Source organism: Elaeis guineensis, chromosome 11, assembly GCF_000442705.2.
Source record: "Elaeis guineensis isolate ETL-2024a chromosome 11, EG11, whole genome shotgun sequence".
In the NCBI taxonomy this organism is placed as follows: domain Eukaryota; kingdom Viridiplantae; phylum Streptophyta; class Magnoliopsida; order Arecales; family Arecaceae; genus Elaeis; species Elaeis guineensis.
The window spans coordinates 119,258,675-119,280,494 of record NC_026003.2 but is presented as its reverse complement, the minus strand read 5'-3'; the positions used below and the strand labels follow the sequence as shown (position 1 = coordinate 119,280,494).

General features: G+C 38.2%; 1 protein-coding gene across 10 annotated transcripts; it reads right to left on the bottom strand.

Annotated features, from left to right (window-relative positions):
* Positions 1 to 2,504: 2,504 nt before the first annotated feature.
* On the bottom strand, positions 2,505 to 8,212 carry LOC105053811 (bZIP transcription factor 1-B). 10 transcript variants are annotated; one of them, XM_029267315.2, is made up of 13 exons: positions 7,959 to 8,212; positions 7,593 to 7,819; positions 7,426 to 7,491; positions 7,210 to 7,296; positions 6,281 to 6,367; positions 6,103 to 6,162; positions 5,850 to 6,016; positions 5,676 to 5,730; positions 4,956 to 5,007; positions 4,570 to 4,871; positions 3,390 to 3,467; positions 3,163 to 3,288; positions 2,505 to 3,076 (listed from the first exon to the last, which is right to left on the bottom strand). In XM_029267315.2, the coding sequence occupies exons 2-13, from the start codon at positions 7,647 to 7,649 to the stop codon at positions 2,936 to 2,938; spliced, it is 1,278 nt and encodes a 425-aa protein (XP_029123148.1). In that variant the 5' UTR covers positions 7,650 to 7,819; positions 7,959 to 8,212; the 3' UTR covers positions 2,505 to 2,935. The 10 variants fall into 10 exon arrangements, with proteins under 10 accessions (XP_029123148.1, XP_029123151.1, XP_029123155.1 ...); XM_029267318.2 differs by having other exon boundaries at positions 4,570 to 4,868; XM_029267322.2 differs by having other exon boundaries at positions 4,956 to 4,998.
* Positions 8,213 to 21,820: the final 13,608 nt, after the last annotated feature.

Here is a 21,820-nt window from a genome sequence, read left to right as displayed (position 1 = left end):
ACCCGCTTTTGATGATAAGTATACTGCTTTCCCCCTTCTATATCGTCTGTGAATCTTTAGTTGGGCATCCAATGTTGGGGTTGCATTGATGCTTGGCCACCGCCGACCGTGACATGCCCTCACATGATTTTGGTCTGTACGAGAGGGTGGGTGAAAGGAGAACCTCCAGTAAAACGTAACGTCTAATATTTTTAAAACCTTGAGATTACTCCGTTAATGCGCATCTGATGCCTTCTGCTTTATCAAGCTACTGATCTGATCTCCACCCGTGGATCTGGGTCCTACATCCAGATGGCCCTTTTGGTTGGTCCAACCAAAGTTGTGCTAGTTCATTGGCAGACTTAAAACGTCTCCAGCAAGTTCAATTGGCAACTGCCGAAAGTAATTTTATTTGGTTAAAATGAGATCGGCTGCTTTGAGACTTTCCAACTTCAAATTACCGTGAGATCAAATTCCATATCAACTGACAATTTTAAAAAAGAAAACATATATTGAACCAACTGACAATTTTATAAAAGAAAACAAATATTGAACGTGACCACCTAGGTTGATTACCAACAAGACCAGCAGCTTGATCTAGCTAGTTTCTCCAGGCTCATGCAATGGAGAATGACAGCAACTCTAGTTGTCAACAACATTCACAAAACCTAATCGGCCAACCACCGAGGTCCGATCCCTCAGGTCACCACCTAAGAATTACAAGGGAGAAGATTAAAAGATCGTGGCCAAAAAAATTTCCCTCTTTTTCCTGGAACTACTTACCAGTCACGTACCCTCCAAGTCCTCCAAATGCCCCAAGTTCTGAAACAAAAACCATCAGCAGCAACAAGGTCTCCTATCTGCCAGCCACTAGTCTATTGCAATCTACTTACGATGGTCAGATAATCAATGATCCATACATGCTTTATGCAAGACCCCTACTACACCAAAAACAAAATCCAGGCATGGCATGGATTGGTCTTTGCCAAGTTCCTTTTCCAAAATAAACAAGGAGGTAGATATTAATTATTAACAGGGCTGCCAGAGATTTATTGCCTCAAGGGCTAAGAAAGCTAAAGATCATTTTAAGGAAACAGAGAAGCTTTACTCGTTACAAGGTATACATCTTATCAACAACCATTACTATTACTGGACCAGGCAACCAAAAGGGGCAAAAAATGGAAGCCATATGCTTCACAACACCTTCAAAATAATAATTTAACATCAATGAAATATTAAGGAAAACCAATTGAATAGTCTATTTTGCATTCTGAACCATCAAAAATTGCTAGACCATGCACAAAAACCTGGTAATAGAACAATTATGTAAAAGGCATGAACCTAGCTGTCAAGCAGAAGTTTCCACCATCATTTGACATATAAGAAACTCAACATAATATTGGAGAAATAAGCACAAACAGGGAGATGGGTTGTCATAAGGTCCACTATGGTTGTGTACCTGACACCAGGCTTGCTAATAATGGCTCCGACAATATCAGCTCAGCCTCTCATTAGTCATCTCTTCTGGAGAACATTTATGTTGTGCAGGAAATGCAAGGTTCTGGATCCTCAATCAGCTATAATGTTATAAATGGAGTTCTGGAGATGACGTCATCTACTCACCTAACAAAACCACTGCAGCCATTTGTTCCCACGCAAGTCCAGCTGCGGCAGCAAAACCATCACACATTCTACCACTCATATGTTACAGCCACCTTCTGTACGTTCTGTGAATGTATCTTTAGATCCATGCTACATAGCTCCTGCAGTCTACTTTCCAGAGGATTATTTACAAGTATAACATCAGGGTTCCTGCTATGGGTCACCTTCATATGTCCTGTTTGTATCATCCATGCTCTGAAATATATGATGGTCATCAGCACCTGTCATTTAACCAAATAGATTAGAATATCTTGAGTGCAGTACCTTAAGACAAGTATTCACTATGCAGGCAAAGAGCCAGACGTCAATTTACAAGGCCTATTAGCCTTGGAATGAATTAGCTCATAAACTAAAAACAAAAGGTACAAAAACTAAAAAGAATAGAATTCATTTTTTAAAGGATTACTTGGGTGCCTGACAAGTGCTAAAGGCAACAAACCAATTTTTAATGGAACAACATCTACCACTCCCAAGGTCACCAACAAGTAGATTGTTCTTTTCCTCCAACGTTTCTGCTTCTTTCTGATTTCAATTGAATCAGAATATATTATTAAGTTGAGATATTGTCAGATTCAACTTGCAGAGAGCTGAAATGCTTGAAAATTCCTCCAGCGACCTGGACACCTGAAAATGATTTCAGAAGTAAAATAATCATCCAATCTAGACTGTTTTGAATTCCACCAGTCACCCAAGGAATTCATGCTTTCTGCATTCATGGAGGGCTTCAATATCACATCTAGGAAATTTATTTCACAGACAGAAAAACTTTCAGGGGAAAAAAAAAAAAGAAGAAGCATATCACATGTTTTCGATGTCTTCATCTTCTGGTACACCTTTAAAGCACCACTAAGATCTTCAACAAGGACCAGCAAATCACAACTCGATCATAGTTCTATTATTTGACAGTGTTTACATACTACATTAAGAAATGTTTGTCTATATAAAACTTCTATTACATAGTGGTAAATAATTAACTCTCACTAATTATACATTGCATCAAACCATAAGGCATCCACAGTAGATAAGGAGCGAAAAAGGTCACAAGCCTTCCTTTTAAAAGACAAGGGCCAGACTTGGTTCCAACACGTCCTGCTTGACTTGACTGTTAAAAGATCAGTCAAGGCAAAATAATAACAGGAACCATGCTTAGAGAGGTCAGCATCAACAACATGGCTACCTAGTAGTAATTTACTGCATCATATTTTAATCTTCATTTAAAAATACTATGTGATGTGGGCATGGTCAAATTCTAGTCAGGTTATGATCCAGAAAATGGTATGAAGCAGTTGTGGTCTCAGCAACCACTTGGTGCAGAATCTGGTTGCCCTGCTTTCACAATAGAATCTGAGTGCTTTTGAGTGTCATCAACAGAATCTTGGTTGTTCTCATCAAGTTTTGCATCTTCTGATCCTTTAGTGGGTTCCCCAAGTTTCTCCTGCAAAGTAGCAGTTCCAGGACCATTAGTCTTTGGCTGTCATGCTGCAGGCAGATCAACATGCTAGCATAGATAACGCTCAATACCTTGAGAGAGGCATTTTGAGCAAGAAGCTGTTCATAGTCCTTCCTCATCCTGTCTACTTCTGCTCTTAGGGCAGTATTTTCCTCTTTCAAAGCCTCAACACGTCGAGCAAGTTCTTCACACTCCGCCTGTAAAGTCAAAACTCAACCAATATTATGCATATAACATGTCAAGGTAATATTCAGTACTTCCTCCAAAAGCTTTCTGCCTCAAATTATGCATATTATACCTGTTTGCGCAACCTGGACCGACGTGCAGATTCCCTGTTTGACTGCTTTCTTTTCTGCCTTTTGAGTTCTCTTTCATCCTGTCCAGATAATCATCAATTATTCCAAGATTCACCCAAAGTATGATGTAATTTCATGAAATCATGCCATGCAAGGAAACAAGACTAACATTTTTTAGAATCCAAAACATGGTCTAGTATTGACAGCACAGGTCAAGGAGGACAGGAAAAGGAAAGATTATGAAGGTTCAAGGGTTTATGAAATGAAGGACAGAAAGAGGCATGAAGAACAAAAAACAATTTCAAATGGAAAAAGAAAATTTACAAGGGAGGGTGCTTCACTCATTTATATTCTGATAGATGACTTAACCGGGATACTGCTAAAAAGCAAAACCTTTGTAAATCATCACAACAACAAGTGCATTCACAAATACTACATATGCTATATTAAAGGATAAAAAAATAAAAAGATATATAGATTACATTGAAAATATATCTATGTGGAAGACTATTGTGCAAGATAACGAGATATCATTCTGTTGAGAACAAATGTTGGAAATTTATTGTGCTTATGACCAGGTGGAATGGATGCTCGGGGCTTTTGTTTCGTGCTAGATGTTTGGAAATCAATCATTGCTTTAAAACAGTAATAAACACGAAGCCTAGCTGTAACAGTAACACTAATGGAATCCATTAGTGCCAGAAATAAGTTTACACTTCTCAACTGAGTGTTAAGTAACAACCTCAGCAAAAATTGCCAAACAAGAATAAGCCATCATGTATTCAAACAATAGACAGAAAGTGAGATAAATTAAAGGAAAACAGTTGTTACATGTGGAAAAAAGCTTATTAAAAGCATAAATATTGGGCTAAAGTTATATTAAAACCAAAAGCCTGAACTTCTATAATAACCAAGTTACAAGTATAACACACACAAAAAAAAATAAAAAAAAATAAAAATAAAATAAAATAAAATAAAATAAAAAAGAGGATCATTCCTAACAATATGCAAGACCAAAGCACAAATTACAAGCTACAAGTTAGAATTCATCAGAAGCAATTTTTGAGCTAATCCCAGAAAATACTGATCTTTAAAAAGTAATGCCAATATAGATCAGTCCACATATAGAACTTTGAAATAAATCATTCACAATGACAAGAACAGTGGTTACAAAGAAAACACCTGTATCCAAAGCTCTGATGGAACATTCTCCCGAGATCCAACAAGCCCACCAGGAACCATTGCCCCTGCAACTGTGGCTGCAGGGGCCTTCCCACGAACTGGAGGGATGGTTGGTGGGTTTGATGCATTCCAGTAGTCCATCCCTATATTTAAGTTTGTGGTGGGGCCAGCAACCATTCCAGGCACACCAGCAACTGGCATAGGCATTATCGGAATGGTTTGACTTGCTGCTGCCTGTGTTGGTGCACGAGATACTCCATTCTGAGAACCACGGGCAGTGGTATCATTTTGGGATACCTCTGCTATAGCATATGAGTCAAAATACTATATTATTGGTAAAGCAGATATTAGGAAATTGTCTCATTAGTGAATATCAGCTATCCTACCATCAAAAGAATCCCGTCCACCACACATCTTTGCTTGCGAGTCCTGTAAAAGCTTACAGCTTACACAACATTAGCCATAACGAACTGAATGATTTTACATGCAGCATCCTAAGGAGCAGGAATAACAAAGCACTTCTCATTTAAACCAACATGATTAGAGCACGTGTTAGTCATAATAAAAGAAAAAATACTGCTCCTCGAAAGAATTTAAAGAAAATATGCAGATCCAAATTCCGATGCAGCTTTGCACAGGATTGTATCCATGGCGTTTGATGTACATAAATGCTCACAAGCCAGTTGATTATTTTTACATATAACTATAATCATGACTACAAAACTGTCAGAAAAGTTGCTACAATTGTCTAGATGTTTAAACTTTAAAGTAGACAAATAATAATTAAAACAGGAAATGCCAAGTATGAGAAAAAATCAACATAACATTATCATTTAGTGATTACCATTTATTACACTCTTAATGACTTAAAATGGTTAATAGATTTCTATATTATGGATTTCTAAGAATTAATACTCAAACTTGAAGTGTGCACCACATCAGCAACTGTTTTCCATTGTAAAAATGGTGCTGTGCTAGGATCTATAGAATCTTTTGTTGCATAACAGATGATGAATGTTACACTCATAACTTTTTTTTTTTTTTGTGGGGAAAAGGGGGGTGGTGAGGTTCTACAAAGCGATAAAGATGCAGGGAATGTATCTTACATTCTGAGAATTTACATCACTTCCATCGCTCGAACCTTCACTTCCACTTTCACTGCTGCAAAGATCATGCTTTTTTCAGGTCACTTATTGGAATTTTCAAAATAGTGGGCATGAAGTACCAGCATGAAGCATAGAGATAAGCATTCGAAAATTTGTGCCTGCATGTTTTTATACCTTTGAGAGAAGACACCATTGGCTGCTCCTGATGTTTTACCCAGATCGTTGTTCTTTCCCGTAATCATGTTTAAACTTCCTAAACTTCCCTTTGATCTCTTGATAGGACTCCTTTCCTTACCTTCAGATGACTTACCATCACCTTCCATTCCCGTAGTCACAGCCCCCTATAGGTTGAGATGCATATATAACACATTATCATGTATATAGCATGCATAAATTTAATGATAGCATGGTTAAGCAGGGAACTTACAGAAGCCTCAGGATTGCCATTTGTGGAAGGAACAGCGTAGGGACCAAAAGGGTGAGAACCCTGTTCAAAGATATACAGTGGCACAACTAGTTAGTTTGCGTTCTGCATTGACTACAGGTAAAAAAGTTAAACATTCAAAGGAAAACAACTGTGGCCGAAGATATTCTATAACATATACCGGTGGAATAGATGGATGAGCATATAACCCTCCATGAGGATACATAACATATGGAGGTGGTGGGGTCCCAAATGGAGGCATGAGGTGCTGAAAAGAGAAAAGAGGAAACATATAAATAGATTTCATCATTACTAGATAAATGTGACCTCAGAAATCCACTACTCCACCTTATGTAAATGGTTATTAAGAACCTTTTCTGTAGTCCCTTTTCTTTCCATTATGTTCCCCATGAATGCATTAATATCAACAACCATATCCACCAACCATGTCACACAATAAAAGGCCCATATATAGGCTCAACACAAAAACAGCCTAGAGACAAGTCTTAAACAGGCTTCTAGCAACAACTCAAGTATCATGTCCGGAGATAGTCTCGGTCCTACTTGTTTCTAATCTTAATCCCAACCAAAGCAAGTTTATATTGGTGGATTCTTTTGTTACTTCCTTGCCAATTCTACTCTTTTTAAAAGCTGAGGTTTCATGCATTAAATTTTTTTCCCCTTTATTCACCTTTTATTGAAGGTCAAAAGAATGATCAGTAAACAACAAACTAGCAAAAAGAGGCAGGTAGTGTTGTGAGATAGGGCCTTCATTGACCTTTTTTTAACAGAACTGATCATAGAACCCATCAACCAGCGAGATGGCCTATGAACAATTATCCCAGCCAAATAATCATATTAAGGTACTCTCAACATGCTGCATGAGATTTTGTCTTCCAAGAAACAACTGGCCTTGTATATTTCACTACACAGTTGGACTGGTAAACATGTTTTTCTTGTTTAATTATGATTTCCAATATTTTCAATTTCAAATTGTCTCAATTCTAAACCTTCCAATCAACAAGACCTATAAATCCAGCACAGGAAGCGAAAGATCTGAGACATACGATCAAATGATTTAAAGCAAGGTATAATACAAATAAAGAGCACCTGAGCACCCCACATGTAAGGATGAGCCTGGGGACTTGAGGCCACAGGAGAATGAAAGAACCCATGCGGCGGAATTGGAGAGTATGCCTAATCAAATAAAAACTACAAGGTTATGATATCTAAATTTACAATTTTTTTCTATAAATCCAGAACGTATCAAAAAATATGAAACTTCCGTCCAATCAAAACATAAGTAAACATCTACACCCAGATCACCTGAAATCCCGACCAGTCTGGGTACATAGTGGTGGTAGGACTGGAGCTTGTGGCTGGAGGCTGCTCCTGAACAAGAAAGGAAACAATTTTCACACTTGAGAGAGAAAAAAAAGACCAAACTGTCGAATTTGAACAAAATATGAGATCTTGGAAGATAGATCGCGTACCTGCGCCCCTGATGTCTTCGGCGCCTTCGGCGGCGCGTCACTCTCGCTGGTCCCCATGATTCACTAGTGCTTTCCACCACTCGCTTTTCTCTATCTTTCTCAAGCCATCGTAAAGAGCAAAAACCTCCGAATCACGCCACCAATTAAACAAATCAACAGCCGAAATCACTCAATTCGGCTCCCGCACTCGCTCCAAAACCCTAACTCGTCTGGAACTCTAGAAAACCCTTAAATTAAGAGCAAAATTTTAGCAAGAAATAAAAGGGAAATCTATAAATCTAACCCTAAAGAGGTTCCAGGCCCCCCAAAAACAAGTTTAAGAATATATCGAAATTTCGATTAATCAAGAAGCAGACCAAAACTTACATCAGAGGACGAGCTCTCGCGACCTAAGACGGTACTCGGAGACGAGATCCAGGCCCCAATTAGAGCAAAATCATCCGGCGAGCCAATCCATTAGGCGATTTCCACGAAGAGAGGGGGAAAGGGCGGGTGGGGGAGCGAGAGAGGAGCAAGAAGAGGCAATGAAGAGAAGGGGCAAAATGGGAACCAGGGGGAGAAACATACGGTTGCGGAATGCGCAAGCGGAGAGAGCCCCTTTCAGCCGTTCGGTAGTGTTATACGGATTTGTTTTCGGATATGATGTTCCGCCTACATTGATTGGATATTGAGTACCATATCCGTACGGAATATAGGATTAATAATCTTAACCAGGTGGTTGGGCTAAACCAGGTGGGTTTTATTGGGTTGGGATTTTTTTTTTTTTCCACTGGATAAAACAGCAGATCTAGAGTTCACCTTCTCCAACAACATAAATTTTTGAAGCAAAATGATTAGTTAACACGTAGTTTCAATTTTCATGTATGAATTTTTTGGGTCACAGATGACAAAAGATGTTAAATCTGGTTATCCATTGTTGATTTATTCTTTGATGATCTAAATTTTTGGAGCCGAGTAATTAATTAATAGAATTAAGTTGTTGGACTTGTGATGTGATGTACTCCATGGAAGAAAAGAGGTAGGCTGCAATGAGATGAAGGTAAATGGATTTGAAATTTCTTGTTCCTTACTCTCCAATAATAAAATCTTATCCAAAGAAAAAAAATATTCAGCAGCACATCTCATTGCAGTTCTCACAAAAACAGAAAAAAGATAAAGAGATACAAAAATCATTTTTCTTAAAAGAAGGATTGGATCAAAGCACGATCACTTCCATTCTGCAAATAAAGATTAGTAATATAGAACAAAAGAAAGAAGAAAAAAAAAAATAGTAGTAGTAGAAAACAAATTAAAGAAGTGCTCAAGTAACAAAATTACTTAAAAATAGGTTAAAGGCTATCAAACTTTCTTCTAATTTTAGCTAGACCTGGAGCTCTTTCATGAAAGAGGCTTCCCTCTAGCTAATCCAACAAAAACATCAAAATTTTCTAGTAAGAGGAGGATATTGAAAATATTAAAGCATTCCAAAAAAAAATGGACAGTTCCAGAAAAGATGATTGGTGTCTTCCTCTTTTTGAGCATGATGGACACAACTTGGGAAAGGCCAGTTCTCTTTTTTTTTTTTTTTCTTATTTGTTTGTTTTTCTTTTCTTTTGAGATTCTTAAGTGTAAGAATTTTCTTCTTAATGAGTATATGAAAATAGTTGATCTTCTCATGCGGAGAAACCTCCAAAGTTGAAGTAGCGATCATTCAGAAATATGACATGTGTCAAAACACATGAAAGATATATGCCAAGTCAACTCAAACTCATGCCAAACTTTTGGTTGGATTAAAATGCATAATCTTCATAGTAAATAGCATACATTTTTTTTGTCTCTCACTAAGAGACGAGCGTTCCTTAGAGAAAAAGAGTGATAAGTCTAGGATTTCGACTAACCCTTCTTAAGGGGGTTCTCAGTGCCAGTGAGTTCCAAGATGAATCTCTCTTCGGATGTCTTTTCTGTAGCTTCCTTTGATAATCCTGTTGAAGCTTCTAATCAGAAAGGAAAAGGGATGGATTCCCTATCCCCCTATTTGTCTAGTGACTGTTTGCACACTCGTGCAATGGACTCCGCCCATTTTTGGGTGCAGATAGTTTAGGGTCCTCACAAATTTCATAGGAAGATGCCTCGCTCTACTGCAGCTAACGTCTCTACTTTAGAAGAGAGATTTATGGAGCTTTAGTCTTCTCCAAGGATGAGTTACAATGGACTTCAAAGAGGAGCAAATCTTCTCTGGTTGGAAAATTTCTAGTGCATGATTTTTCTATTGTTTTTGACCAGCATGAGATAAAGAATTAATGGCAAATTGATGGGATATAATTTTTTTCTCTCAAAAATTCTTCTAAATAGTGGATACACGATGATCTTAGTGTTAGAGCTGAATTACTCTGTCATTTTCGTCTTTGTTGGAAATTTATTCAGTGCATCAACAATGTTTGATTGTCTCAAATACCTATTGTTGTGGACCAAGGGCTCTGAACCCATCTAGCTGGATAATTCGTATTGTCCTTTTCGAGAGCTGTTTTAAGGGCTGCTTTACAATTTGCATTATTCAAGCTATTTTGGGGCTTATATTTTTTTTTTCAAAACCCTTTGCACTGCTATATTAATACTTACTATGCTATAATTTTGTTTCTTTTTTTTCAGTTCCGTATGCTTTATAATTTTGTTTAGACATCTCCTGTCAGGCCTTCTGAGCTCCTATTTTGGCTTCGTTATTGGCACCTTTCTGCCTTTTCGTGTAATATGCTTTATAGATGAATTAATGTTTCTATTTATCAAAAAAAAAAATCAAATATTTTTTTTTTTTTTTTTTTTTAGCAAACGTATTTTCGTAGATTCTACATCTCTGCCACACCAAAAGCCTAACTCATCAATTTTATTTGTTGCTTCATTTCTCATATGTGTGCCATGCAATTGAGAGGGACAGACAAAATGTGGTCATTTTTTATTGAAATTTTATTTAAATTTCTATTGATATATCCTCATCTCAAACCCATATCAAACCAACACATATCAAGGATCGATGATTTGAGAAATTTTGATCTATGGCTTGGGGCTGAGATGATGAAACTATCAACAATTTCAAAGTAATATAAATTTTTCTCTTTATAATTTATTTTTTCTTTCTCTTGGAGAGAACATAAACTTTCTTTTTGAGAGAAAAGAAGCACATATTTCAGGGAAAAGGTTATACAAAGTAAAACTGACAAATGATCTATGCAAGGACTAGGAGGCAAATAGCTTTATGTTTTCGGGGTAGTCAAAACAAATATTTTTCACATTCTTGTGAGAGGATTTCAATATTCTGGTAGAACTTTTGGCCTAAAAAAAAACATATATAACCTTCCTTCTTACTAGATGGTGATTCAGTTATGTAGTGATCTTTCTATTCCTCAAATTATTATTATGACTCTGGAATTCTACACGCAACCGGACTAGCAGCAGCAGTACGGAATAGGAAACAATGACAAAGTGAGTGAAAGCATGTAGACAAAATCATGCATAACTGGAAATATTGGAATTCACTAAAACATGACAAAGTCAGATAATAACAGATAGACAAAGAAAATATTTATACGTAATTTGATACATAGTTCAAGTAACTGCAGGAATCTGTCGTTGTATTAACCATAGTCTTGTGACTTCACAGCCACAAAGCATTTAAGTTTTCATGACCAAAAATTACCAGGTAAATAGACCAACAAAACTAGTATAAGGCCAAGGTTTAGTTGTATTATATCCTAAGTTTGTCATTGTTGAGCAATGACTTAAAAAGCAAAAAAAAAAAAAAAAAGCATCATTAATTCCATTCATAAAGAGACTTTGTTCCTCCAACTAGGACTGTTCATTCACTTTTAACCGATCTGATTTGATCCGAAAATCGAATAACAAAAAATAAAAATTGAAAATCAATTCCAATAAAAGAGGAACTAAATCGAAACCAAACCGAGAATTTCGGTTCAGTTATTCATTTTTTTTCATAATTTTATCTATTTTTAATTATTTATTTTTAATTATTATCGATCTATTATTAGCTTGTTACATTATATTTAATTAAATTCAAAATCTGTTGATCGAAAATTTTTTATATTAAAAATTAATAATTAATAAGTAATAGTATATTGATAATTGATAAATGATAAATCGATAATCAGCAAAATGTAACATATCAAAAACCACATCATTTACAATACAAACAAGCAATCAAGCATCGCAGTAACTTATAACAATAAATCAAATCTAAATATCCAATCATCCATTCATATAACCAACAAGTTCTCAATACAGTAAACAACGTAAATTTAAATAAGAGTTAGTAATTATTTCATAAAGTTGACGAAGGTTGACTTCAATTTTCGATTCGATTTTCAAATTTTTTTTATTTTTAACCAAATTAAATTAAAAATCAAAATTTTTGAAAATAAAAATCAAAAATCAAATCAAACTATATTTGATTTAATTTAAATTATTTTTTTATCTAAAACCGAATTATGGACAATCCTGCCTCCAACTCTCCCACATCCCCCCTCAACTAAGCCGCAACACAAAGATCTTTATCCTTTTCTTCCCATGATGCACCTGTTTCACCTCATATGCTGTCATAGGCCTGGATATGCCCTTCTCGTCCTTGACCTCTCTTTTATATCTGAGGCCTAAATCGACCATCACGTTCCCATTTTTTTTGGCCCTCCTCTTGTTTACAGGGGGACTGCTTTAATCATGAAATATATATATATTCTCTATTGCTTCTTGCGTCGATGGAAGAAAATAGAATTCTTGGCTTGAAACTCCTTCACAAACTTAACGACACTGGAAGGCCTATATGGCCTACTCGCCAAGTCTTGAAACTCGAGGAAGAGCTCGTTCGCCGACTCCAAAGACACCTCAGGGAAGAACCATGTCGCATGTTTCAGCTTCCCCACATCACTCGGTATCAGCTTCTTAGTGAACAACATTTCACGGAAGACACCGCTGCCGCTGCCACTGCGCATTGCAATGCCAAGAAATCCGCTAGCTAGGAGGGGCCAACGTGGAGGCCTATGACAACTGCAAAAGTTATAGGTATTCAGTGGACCTTAACATATACAATACACTCTAGATCAGCTCAAGGATTGCTTCTATTCTATAAAGAATTGCTCTTGGAATCGGAGCTCGTGAATCGACTTCATTCCATGGGAGGTTGCGGTGTGAGTCACCATGGTGCAACTTGATGGTCATGCTGTCGTAGGCTGTGGTTGCTGCAAGTTTCGATTTGAATGTGCCAAGCTACATCTTATGATTGGGCACAGATTTAAGCTCCTAAGCATCCATTTTGCCATGACACAACACCTTTGCGCCTTATCGATGGGTCCGACTTGGCTCAAGGGCATTCCACAATCAATAGGCCACAACCTTTGGTGCTAGTTGAGCCCTCACCCTCACATGCCATCGTCGCCATAATGATGATGGACAGCATATTTCCAACTATGCTGCTGGCACCAACCATGATAGCAGTTATGCTATCGGCATCGACCGTACTAACATCATAATCATCTGTTGATTGAAACGTATGAATGGATCTGCAATTGAGAACAATGGGAAGCCTTGGATATCCTTTTCCCTTTTTTTATTTTGGCAAAGGGCAATCATTTTCCTTAGAGGAAAACCCAAAGAGAAGGCATCAATGGGCTCAATATCAAGCATAGAGAAGTAAAAAGTCAGATAGTAATGGATCAAAACTATATACACCAATGAAATAAATATGGAGATGCATGAGTTATAACAAAATTTGTAGATGCAAGCGGAAAAAATAGCATTAATAAAAGTTAGTATCGATAGCCCATGAGGTACATGCAATATATAGTATTATGATAAGAAAAAAAAATAGAAGTAAAGAATGTTGTTACCTAGGGAAAAGAAGAGATGAAGGGGAGGTGGCCATGATAAGAAATGCAGAGTTCCGAAAGAGAAGGAAGGCAGAGAAAAAGAGTTAATTAATGGAGATGTGGGTTAGAGGAAGAGGGTCAGGGTGGCTGGGTTGGGTTTTAAAATGAGAAAAAGTAGAGAAGATGGAAAGAAGGCCCGACGAACGATGGTTGGGTCAGCTCTTGCGAACAAAAAATGAGGGGCAAATATGGGATGCGAGGACTAAGAAGGGAACAACGACCTATTTTGATAAATTGAAAAGGTGATGTAAATTAAATGAGTGAAGATAATCCATTTTCGAAAGAGAATGAAATCTCCTACGATAGTTAAAAAGTATCATAGGATAATATAAATATTTTAAAATATTCATCCAAAAAATGACAGTTATATGATATTTATTTAAATTATTTAAATATTTTTAAATTTTTTTAATATTTTAATATATATATATTTATTTATTTATTGATGAATATTTTTAAAATATGTATAGCATCTTATGATATTTTTTAAGCACCGTGGATAATTCATTTCAACGGGAAAATAGATTTTATGGGATGGCTGGACATTGTGGACCGAAAAAGAGGGATTAATATAGGTAACGTGGGATTCCCCCTTGGACGTGTCCTTAAAGTTTTTTTTTGCAATATTTGAGGCCGTGTCCTTAAAGTTGGGTAATTTAATGGGGGATAACATGGACTCTCTGGAATTTTGAGAACAAGATTAGCCAGCGAAAATAAAAATAAATCCTTGTTGACTGTGATGCCTTAAGAAAGCGGGATTAAGGACACCCGAGCGACCTTACGCTCTTACTAATTAAGGAGAACTTAATTAGGAGAAGATCCACGCATATACCCTCTTATTGGCATGCGAAAACTCATGCACAATGGTGTGGGTGTAAAGAAGGGTGGTCATTGAGTGCTTCCTGAAAACATGCATTTAATGTTTTTATGCAAAAAAAATAAATACAGAACATTTTAACATCATTGCAACCAGAACTCTCCAGAAACCATATTAACTACATTAAGAGAGTACAGAGAGCAAAGTCTAAAATCAAAATAGAAATGAATGACTTTTATTCCAACCGTTTAGTTGGAAAAAGTTCCATTTCAATTTCAGGGTAAAATAAGAATGGTCCAATCTACATCGAATCAATTCTTACTCTCATCTATGGATTCAAATTTTCATTCCAATTTCGATTTTGAACCAAATATTTTGAAAGATTTGTCATTCCAATTTCGATTCCAAGACATTTCGATTTTTATTCTGATTTCAATTTTGATCGCGAACCAAGCAACCTCAACTACAGTGTGTGATTTTCATGGCTGAACAAACCCGATAGAAGTCAGTGTGTGGGCTTCTACTGCGATACATGGTGAGGCAATATGGTTTGACAAACAAGCAGATGGCAGGTTCTTCCATCTATAAGATTAGTCAAATAAATTGTGATTTGTGACATGCACCTCTCAAGTTAAAATTTCAAACTTAGCTAAATTTTTCTCATCTATTGTTTAAGTCAGCCTGACCTAATACACTGGAAGGACTTTGTTTGGCTAACAGGTTTTAAGTTGGTAGGTTGTGACATCATAGCAGCTCTTAAATCCAACTTACTTAGCTTTTGAGGCAGGGTTTCTTGACCCAAACACAAATTTAAATTACGGTCTATTTGGATGGTTGAATTAAAAATTTTATAAAATTAAATTAGCATAACTAGCAAACTTATAAGATTACAAATAGAGTTAGACTTATAACTATCGCAAAACTATTTTAGAGTGAGTCGGCTTGAATTCAACAAGGAGAAAAAGATGTTTTAGCAAATATTTTTTCTCCTCATGAGATTCATGCCAGTGCACTACAAAACTATTTTTAGATAATTATAAATATAGATCTAATTCAGTCTGTAATTCTATGATTTTATTAGTTGTATTGGCTCAGCCCATAAATCTTATAGCAGTTTCAACCTAATTATCAAAACATATCCTTAATCATCTAACCTTGTTTGAACTCGTATATCTATATGGTCTAATTCAATTCAAAACAAATATCATAATTGAGCATGCTAGTGTCACACAAGAAAAGGCCGCACAAAGTATGTGATGATTTTCCATTTTTCCTTGCAAGATAGATATGTGTTATAGTTTTTATTTTGACAAAAAAAATAAAAAACAAAGGAAATCTTCTAGCCTACAATTGTTTTAGTGAGTTTCGCAATGAGCTCATCTTACATCATAGTTTAATATTAAGATCAAGATGTAGATATCAATAGATAGGAAATTCTTTGTGCATCACAGGCGATACAAAAAATCCAACTTGGAGTATATTGCTTTATATGATTGGTCCACGTAGCCATCACTTTTCAATACATATTTAATATCTGCAGTTTCGTTTTTTCATTTGAAAATTTTAAATGACAAAAATACTTCAATTTTTTGAAAAAAATTATGACATCTTATATTCATATTATGACATCCTGCACTTCTTGAATGCAGGATGTCATAATATGCTACAAAATATCATAATTTTTTTCAAAGAGCGAGAGTATTTTCGTCATTCAAAATTTTCAAACAAAAAAATGGAACTACATGCATTAAATATGCATTGAAAAGTGGTTGGAAAAAAATATTCCTTCTATATTATGACATCCTGAGCCATATTATGACATTCTACATGCAGAAAATTATAATTTGAATTGGATGTCATAATTTTTTGGGTCATATTATGATATTCTATATGTAGAAAGTCATAATATGCCACAGGATGTTATAATTTTTCAAAAAGAACACGAATATTTTTATCATACAAAATATTTAAAATAAAAAATGAAACTGTGGATATTATATGTACGTTAGAAAGTAGTGGCTATATAGACCAATCACGTAAAGAATGCGCTCCACATCAGATTTTCTACACCACTCGTGGTGCATAAAAAATTTCTCATCATCATCGACACAGCACAATTGACCTAACCCTGCCCAACCCAGTTATGGAACTTTAAAGCTACGCGAGGATGAGTTTCGATGGTTCAAATCTTTGTTGGATCATGTTGGGCCCTTGCGCTAGCTAAGTGGTCAAGGATGTTGAGCCTATTCTTAACCGTATTCATGAGAGATGGAAAGGATAGGAAATGGAAGAAAATATGTTGAGATGCCTTGCGGACGAGTCAATGGCGGCTAAGCTGAGAAAGATATTGTTGGAACGGTCATGCAAAACTTGGATTAGCTCATCCCATTTCGAATGGATGACACGGTTGGCATGTAGTTTTGTTAGTTACAAAAGAATATAGATAAAGAACATTCATGAAGTTAATTACCAAAAAAAACATGCATCAAGGTATAGTTTTTCTAAATGATTTTTTTCTGCTCTCTCATTGTTTTTTTTTTTTTTTTTTGAAAATTTTTTTTTGGCACTTATAGGTATCTTCTACCATAGTGCTGTTTCCTAGATGCACAGCTTTGTATTTATTTATTTTCTAAAAATTCTGTGAAAACAACACTCAACAATTTCTTCTAGTTAAAGCACATTGTGTTAACCAGTTAACCTGCACGATCTTGTGGACAAGCAATGAACCATAAGTTTTAAGAAAATGTATGGCCGGAGATTAGGGAAACCATTATTCAATTTTGGTTGGGCAAGGGAGTATAGAAGCAGAGCAGGGGATAAGAAATGTTAGATTGGGAGTACTTGGTTGATAACTTGTTAGGATTTAAGTAATGGAATTAGAGACGTCGGGTTATATGGAATGCATGTATAGGATTTTAAATAAGCTAATTTGTAAACTTGTACTTCTTTTTTAGTCAAGAAATCAGAGAAGAATCCTCTCTTTTCTTCTTTTTTTTTTTGATAAGGCAAGAGGAATCCTCTTTTCAATCAAAGAGTGATCACCTCCTCAATAATATTTGGAAAAAGCAGAAATAATTTGATTGATATATTTTTAGTATTTCAGAGCAATTAACAACAAATGTTCCCCGAATTTATGATTATAGATGGTAGTTAATCTCTGCTGATGTCTTATACCATAAATATGTGCGATATAGATGCTTAGTAAACATGCTACATGCTATAAAATTTCAGGGTGGACTAGCTTGAGAGTCAAACACTCCCAGCAAATACTATTTCAAGCTGAAGTAAACAGAAAAAAAGAAATACCATTTCAAGCTGGCTGTCGTAGTTTAAACTTTCATGTTGGTAAGTGTTTCCTACTTTGGTTTGTCAAATCTCTTAAAGAACTCGATCATGATTTGCTATTTGCACTATAGAGACATGATTAGGACTTGTTATTCTCTCAAAAATCCTAGTTTTATCTAGCTAACTCAAACTTGGACATGTTTATGATAAGAAATAATAGTTGAGTTAACCAAATCAAACTAGGACTTGTAATGGACCATTTTGAGATTTGGGGGATGCTTGAGTTAGAAATTTCAGTGGATCTAAGGGCTTGTTTAGATTTCTAGGCATAAAATTTTGTAAAATTTATGGATTGGACCAAAATAACCAATTAAGTTAGATTAAATTTGGCCTATATTTATAGTAACCCAAAAAATTATGGGAGTCGGTCGGCCCAAATCTCATGGAGAGAAAAAAGTACTTCGGCAAGTCATTTTTTTCTTCCTATAGGATCAACTTGCTCCAATAAATTTTTGGGTTCTTATAAAAATGGTCATAATCTAATCTAATTTAACTAGTTATTTTGGCCCAACCTATGAATTCCATGGGATTTTAGGCCTAAACAACCAAATAAACCCTAATAAGTGGGATTTAAGATGATGGGACATAGTAAATTTGATGAGCTTAATCATATATTCTTTATATATCGAGTATTATTGGCTTAAGAAACGAATTCAACATAAACAATTTTGGAGAGATTTGAGTCTTGAGTATTTTGATAATATGCAAGATCCAAGAGAACCGGCTTAAATGAGTAATCCTCTATTTATATTATGATTTGAATAATAGATCTGAGATGTAAATTATTGACATGATTCTCAGTCTTGTTTTTGTGAGTTGTGACAATTTTGTACTACAAATTGTATAGCATAACTCAGGTTTCCAACAATATATAGGTCTGTTTGAATATTCTGACACGATTGGACACAAAAATCTAGCAAGAATTACCAAAAGGATGAAACATAAGGAGGTAGCAGTTTCCAAAGTAAGATGCCAACACAAGGGTTGGGGTTGCATCTTTTGCATGGAAGAATAATTGAATAATTGATCTCCTTTCACGGTACCATGGGATAACTTGTAGATATGTGGAATATCCAAACTATAATACAACTTCGCTGTCACCTTGTCATTATCGAGTACAACTTGATCTTAAAAATCATTTTGCAATCCGATGGTCCAGCGTGTGAAGAAACATCAATCATTTTCTCGCACGTGAGATCCAAACAACCCAAACCTCCTACATGAGGCGGGTGCAGTAATTTTCTTTATTTAATCGCTACGGACTGCATGTTGGAAATGTTTTTCCTGTGTCTCTTCCTTCTTTTTCCCCCCCTTTTATCCTCAAGCATGCGTCGCACTTTTACCCAGGTTAAATTTTTAAATAAAACCAAGACATCCTTCAACATTTTGCTGCCCATTGCTTGGTCTAATATAAAAATAAACTTAGTTTATTCATCCTACCAGGTTATGCTAACTCGTGCCACCAACCTTTGTAATGAACCCAACCCTCTCCCCATCGCATAGATTCCGTGCGCATAGATACATTGGACAAGATGCTCCATGATACCATGAAGCCCTACAATGATGTCGCATATTTACATACACAGGCATGATTATAGGATTAGATCACTCTTATTCAACTGCAAACTGAAGATCCAGACTCAAAAAAAACTCATTGGAAATTACTAAATAATAGACAGTACTCGAATGGGGAGTAAATCATTTGATGCTTAAAGGAGGTGGCCTTTGCAGCTGGGTCCTCTTTTGCATGATAGTCCTCATCTTTGTGTGGGAAGCAGGTCCAGAAAAATCCAACAAACAAACCGGAAATGTAAATGTTTCATAGGATGACACTAATCACCGACAACATATATAAATTCATAATATTAATGCATTGAAGGGGGGTTGAATGGTAGGCCGCTTGTCAGATTCAACAGTGGGACCATGGAACGTGGCTGGGTCGAAGCATATGATGTCTTCGCCCGACCTCTGATGCCGACCTCATCTTGCATCGATATGGATCAGCTTGCTCTAATAATTTTTGGGATTTTTATAAAAATAATCATAATCCAATCTAATTTAATTGGTTATCTTGGCCCAACCTATAAATTTCATGGGATTTTGGGCCCAAACAACCAAGTAAATCCCAAGTGGAATTTAAGATGACAAGGCATAGTAAATTTGATAAGGTTAATTATATCTTCTTTTTGATGTCAAGAGTATTATTGGCTTAAGAAACGAATTCAACATAGATAACTGTTGGGGAATCCCCACCGACCGACTTACGGTCGAAGGGGCTGACTGACCGACCCCGACGGCCGACTCCGACTGGCCGACCGACCGACCGACTGGCCGACTCCGGCCAGGAAGTCTGATGGCCGACTCTCGCAACATGATGCTCGCCGACCAATGGAGGGGTCCGACACCACTCAGCTGGCTACCGACTTTGGGTCGGTCGGCTCCTCCAACCACCGTACAGCCGCCAGACGTTGTCAGCTCTGACACGGACATGCGGCGCAGTTACCTAGGGACATGATCCCGCCGAGAGCCGGGTCAACCCTGGTGATTGGACGGCCACACGGCGACATGACGTTTTCACGACGGCTCTGACAGTCCACAGTGAGTTGACAGTTCCTCACTTGTCCGCGCCATTAATGACGGCGCCATACCGTGCTCCACTATATATACCGGGGAAGGCAACAGTGCAAGGGATCGATCCGCCCGTCTCCCCCACATACGCAGGCTCGCTCCTCCCCCTCACTCTCTCTTTCTCAGAGCTCTCTGTCTGCATTTCACTGTTGCCCAGTCACCTCTCTGACTTGACCGTCGGAGGGTCCCCGACCGGAGCCGCCTCCGGTCAGTGCGGACTTCCTTTTGCAGGTGCGCGCTCCCCGGCGATCGGGCAACGAGGCGATTGGCCGCAACAAATTGGCGCGCCAGGTAGGGGACAGCATGACAAAGACAAGAGCTCAACGATCGAGAGTCACCGGATCGGCCAGGCGCTCTTCCCGTCGAGAAGAGGCCTCTCCGCCCCCACCGGCGGCGGAGCCTAGCTCTCCGCGCCCCGCGGTGACCACGGAGGCCCAGATTGCGGCCATCGTGCGGCAGATGACCGTATTGACCGACGCAGTCAAAAGCCTCCAGCAGCAACCGGCGGCCCGACCTATGCCCTCCAAGAGCAGCCGTCGACGACCGCGCCGATCCCTGTCACCTCCATGCGAGCGCTCCCAACAGCGCTCCCGCGGAGAGGAGGAGGGACGACTACGGCGCGACGACCGACGGTCCCAGCAGCCCTCTCCCTCTCCGTTGGAACGGGCAAGGAAGGAGAAGCGGCCGCGCACACCGTCGGCCTCCCTCTCGGAATCCTCCGGAGACTCCACTCCTGGGGTCTCCCAGCATCGACGAGCGGGCGACTACGAGCGACGGTTCGAGGAAATCGACCGCCGACTCGCCCAGTTGCAGATGGACGGCCAGAAGTCTTCGAACGACGTCGACTTTCAGACCGCCCAACCTCTCTCCCGACTGGTCCTTGACGAGCCGATTCCCAGTCGGTTCAAAATGCCGAACGTGGAGCCATACGACGGCTCCACCGACCCAGTCGACCACCTCGAGAGCTATAAAGCTCTCATGACGATTCAAGGGGCAACCGACGCTCTTTTTTGCATCGGCTTCCCCGCCACACTTCGCAAGGCTGCCAGGGCTTGGTACTCCGGTCTTCGATCGGGCAGTATCCATTCCTTCGAGCAGCTCGAGCACTCGTTCGTGGCCCATTTCAGCACCAGCCGAAAGCCGCCGCGAACGTCGGATAGCCTTTTCTCCCTCAAGCAGGGGGAAAACGAGATGCTCCGACACTTCGTGGCGCGATTCAACGTGGCCACGCTCGAGGTCCGGGACCTCAACGAAGACATGGCGGTTTCAGCCATGAAGCAGGGCCTGAGGTCGTCCCGATTTACTTATTCTCTGGACAAGACCCTCCCCCGAACATATGCCGAGCTACTGAAGCGCGCATACAAGTATATGCGCGCGGACAAAGGAGCGTCCGACCGACGCTTGGCCGAACCCAGAGGCCCGAAGGAGAAGCGGAGGAAAGGTCGGGAACCCGCCGAACCAAGCAGGCTCCCGACAGATAGTCGGGTCTCGCCACCCCGACGAATCCAAAAGTCACCCTGACGATGGAG

Bases quoted from the DNA above. Each gene is read 5' to 3' on its own strand.
- LOC105053811 (XM_029267315.2), bottom strand. From the start codon at position 7,649: ATGGGGACCAGCGAGAGTGACGCGCCGCCGAAGGCGCCGAAGACATCA. The intron at 5,008-5,675 runs GTAAGATACATT...GTAAGCTGTAAG, and splicing joins GTGATGTAAATTCTCAGAAT to CTTTTACAGGACTCGCAAGC. The intron at 3,077-3,162 runs GTATTGAGCGTT...GCTACTTTGCAG, and splicing joins CTCAAAATGCCTCTCTCAAG to GAGAAACTTGGGGAACCCAC.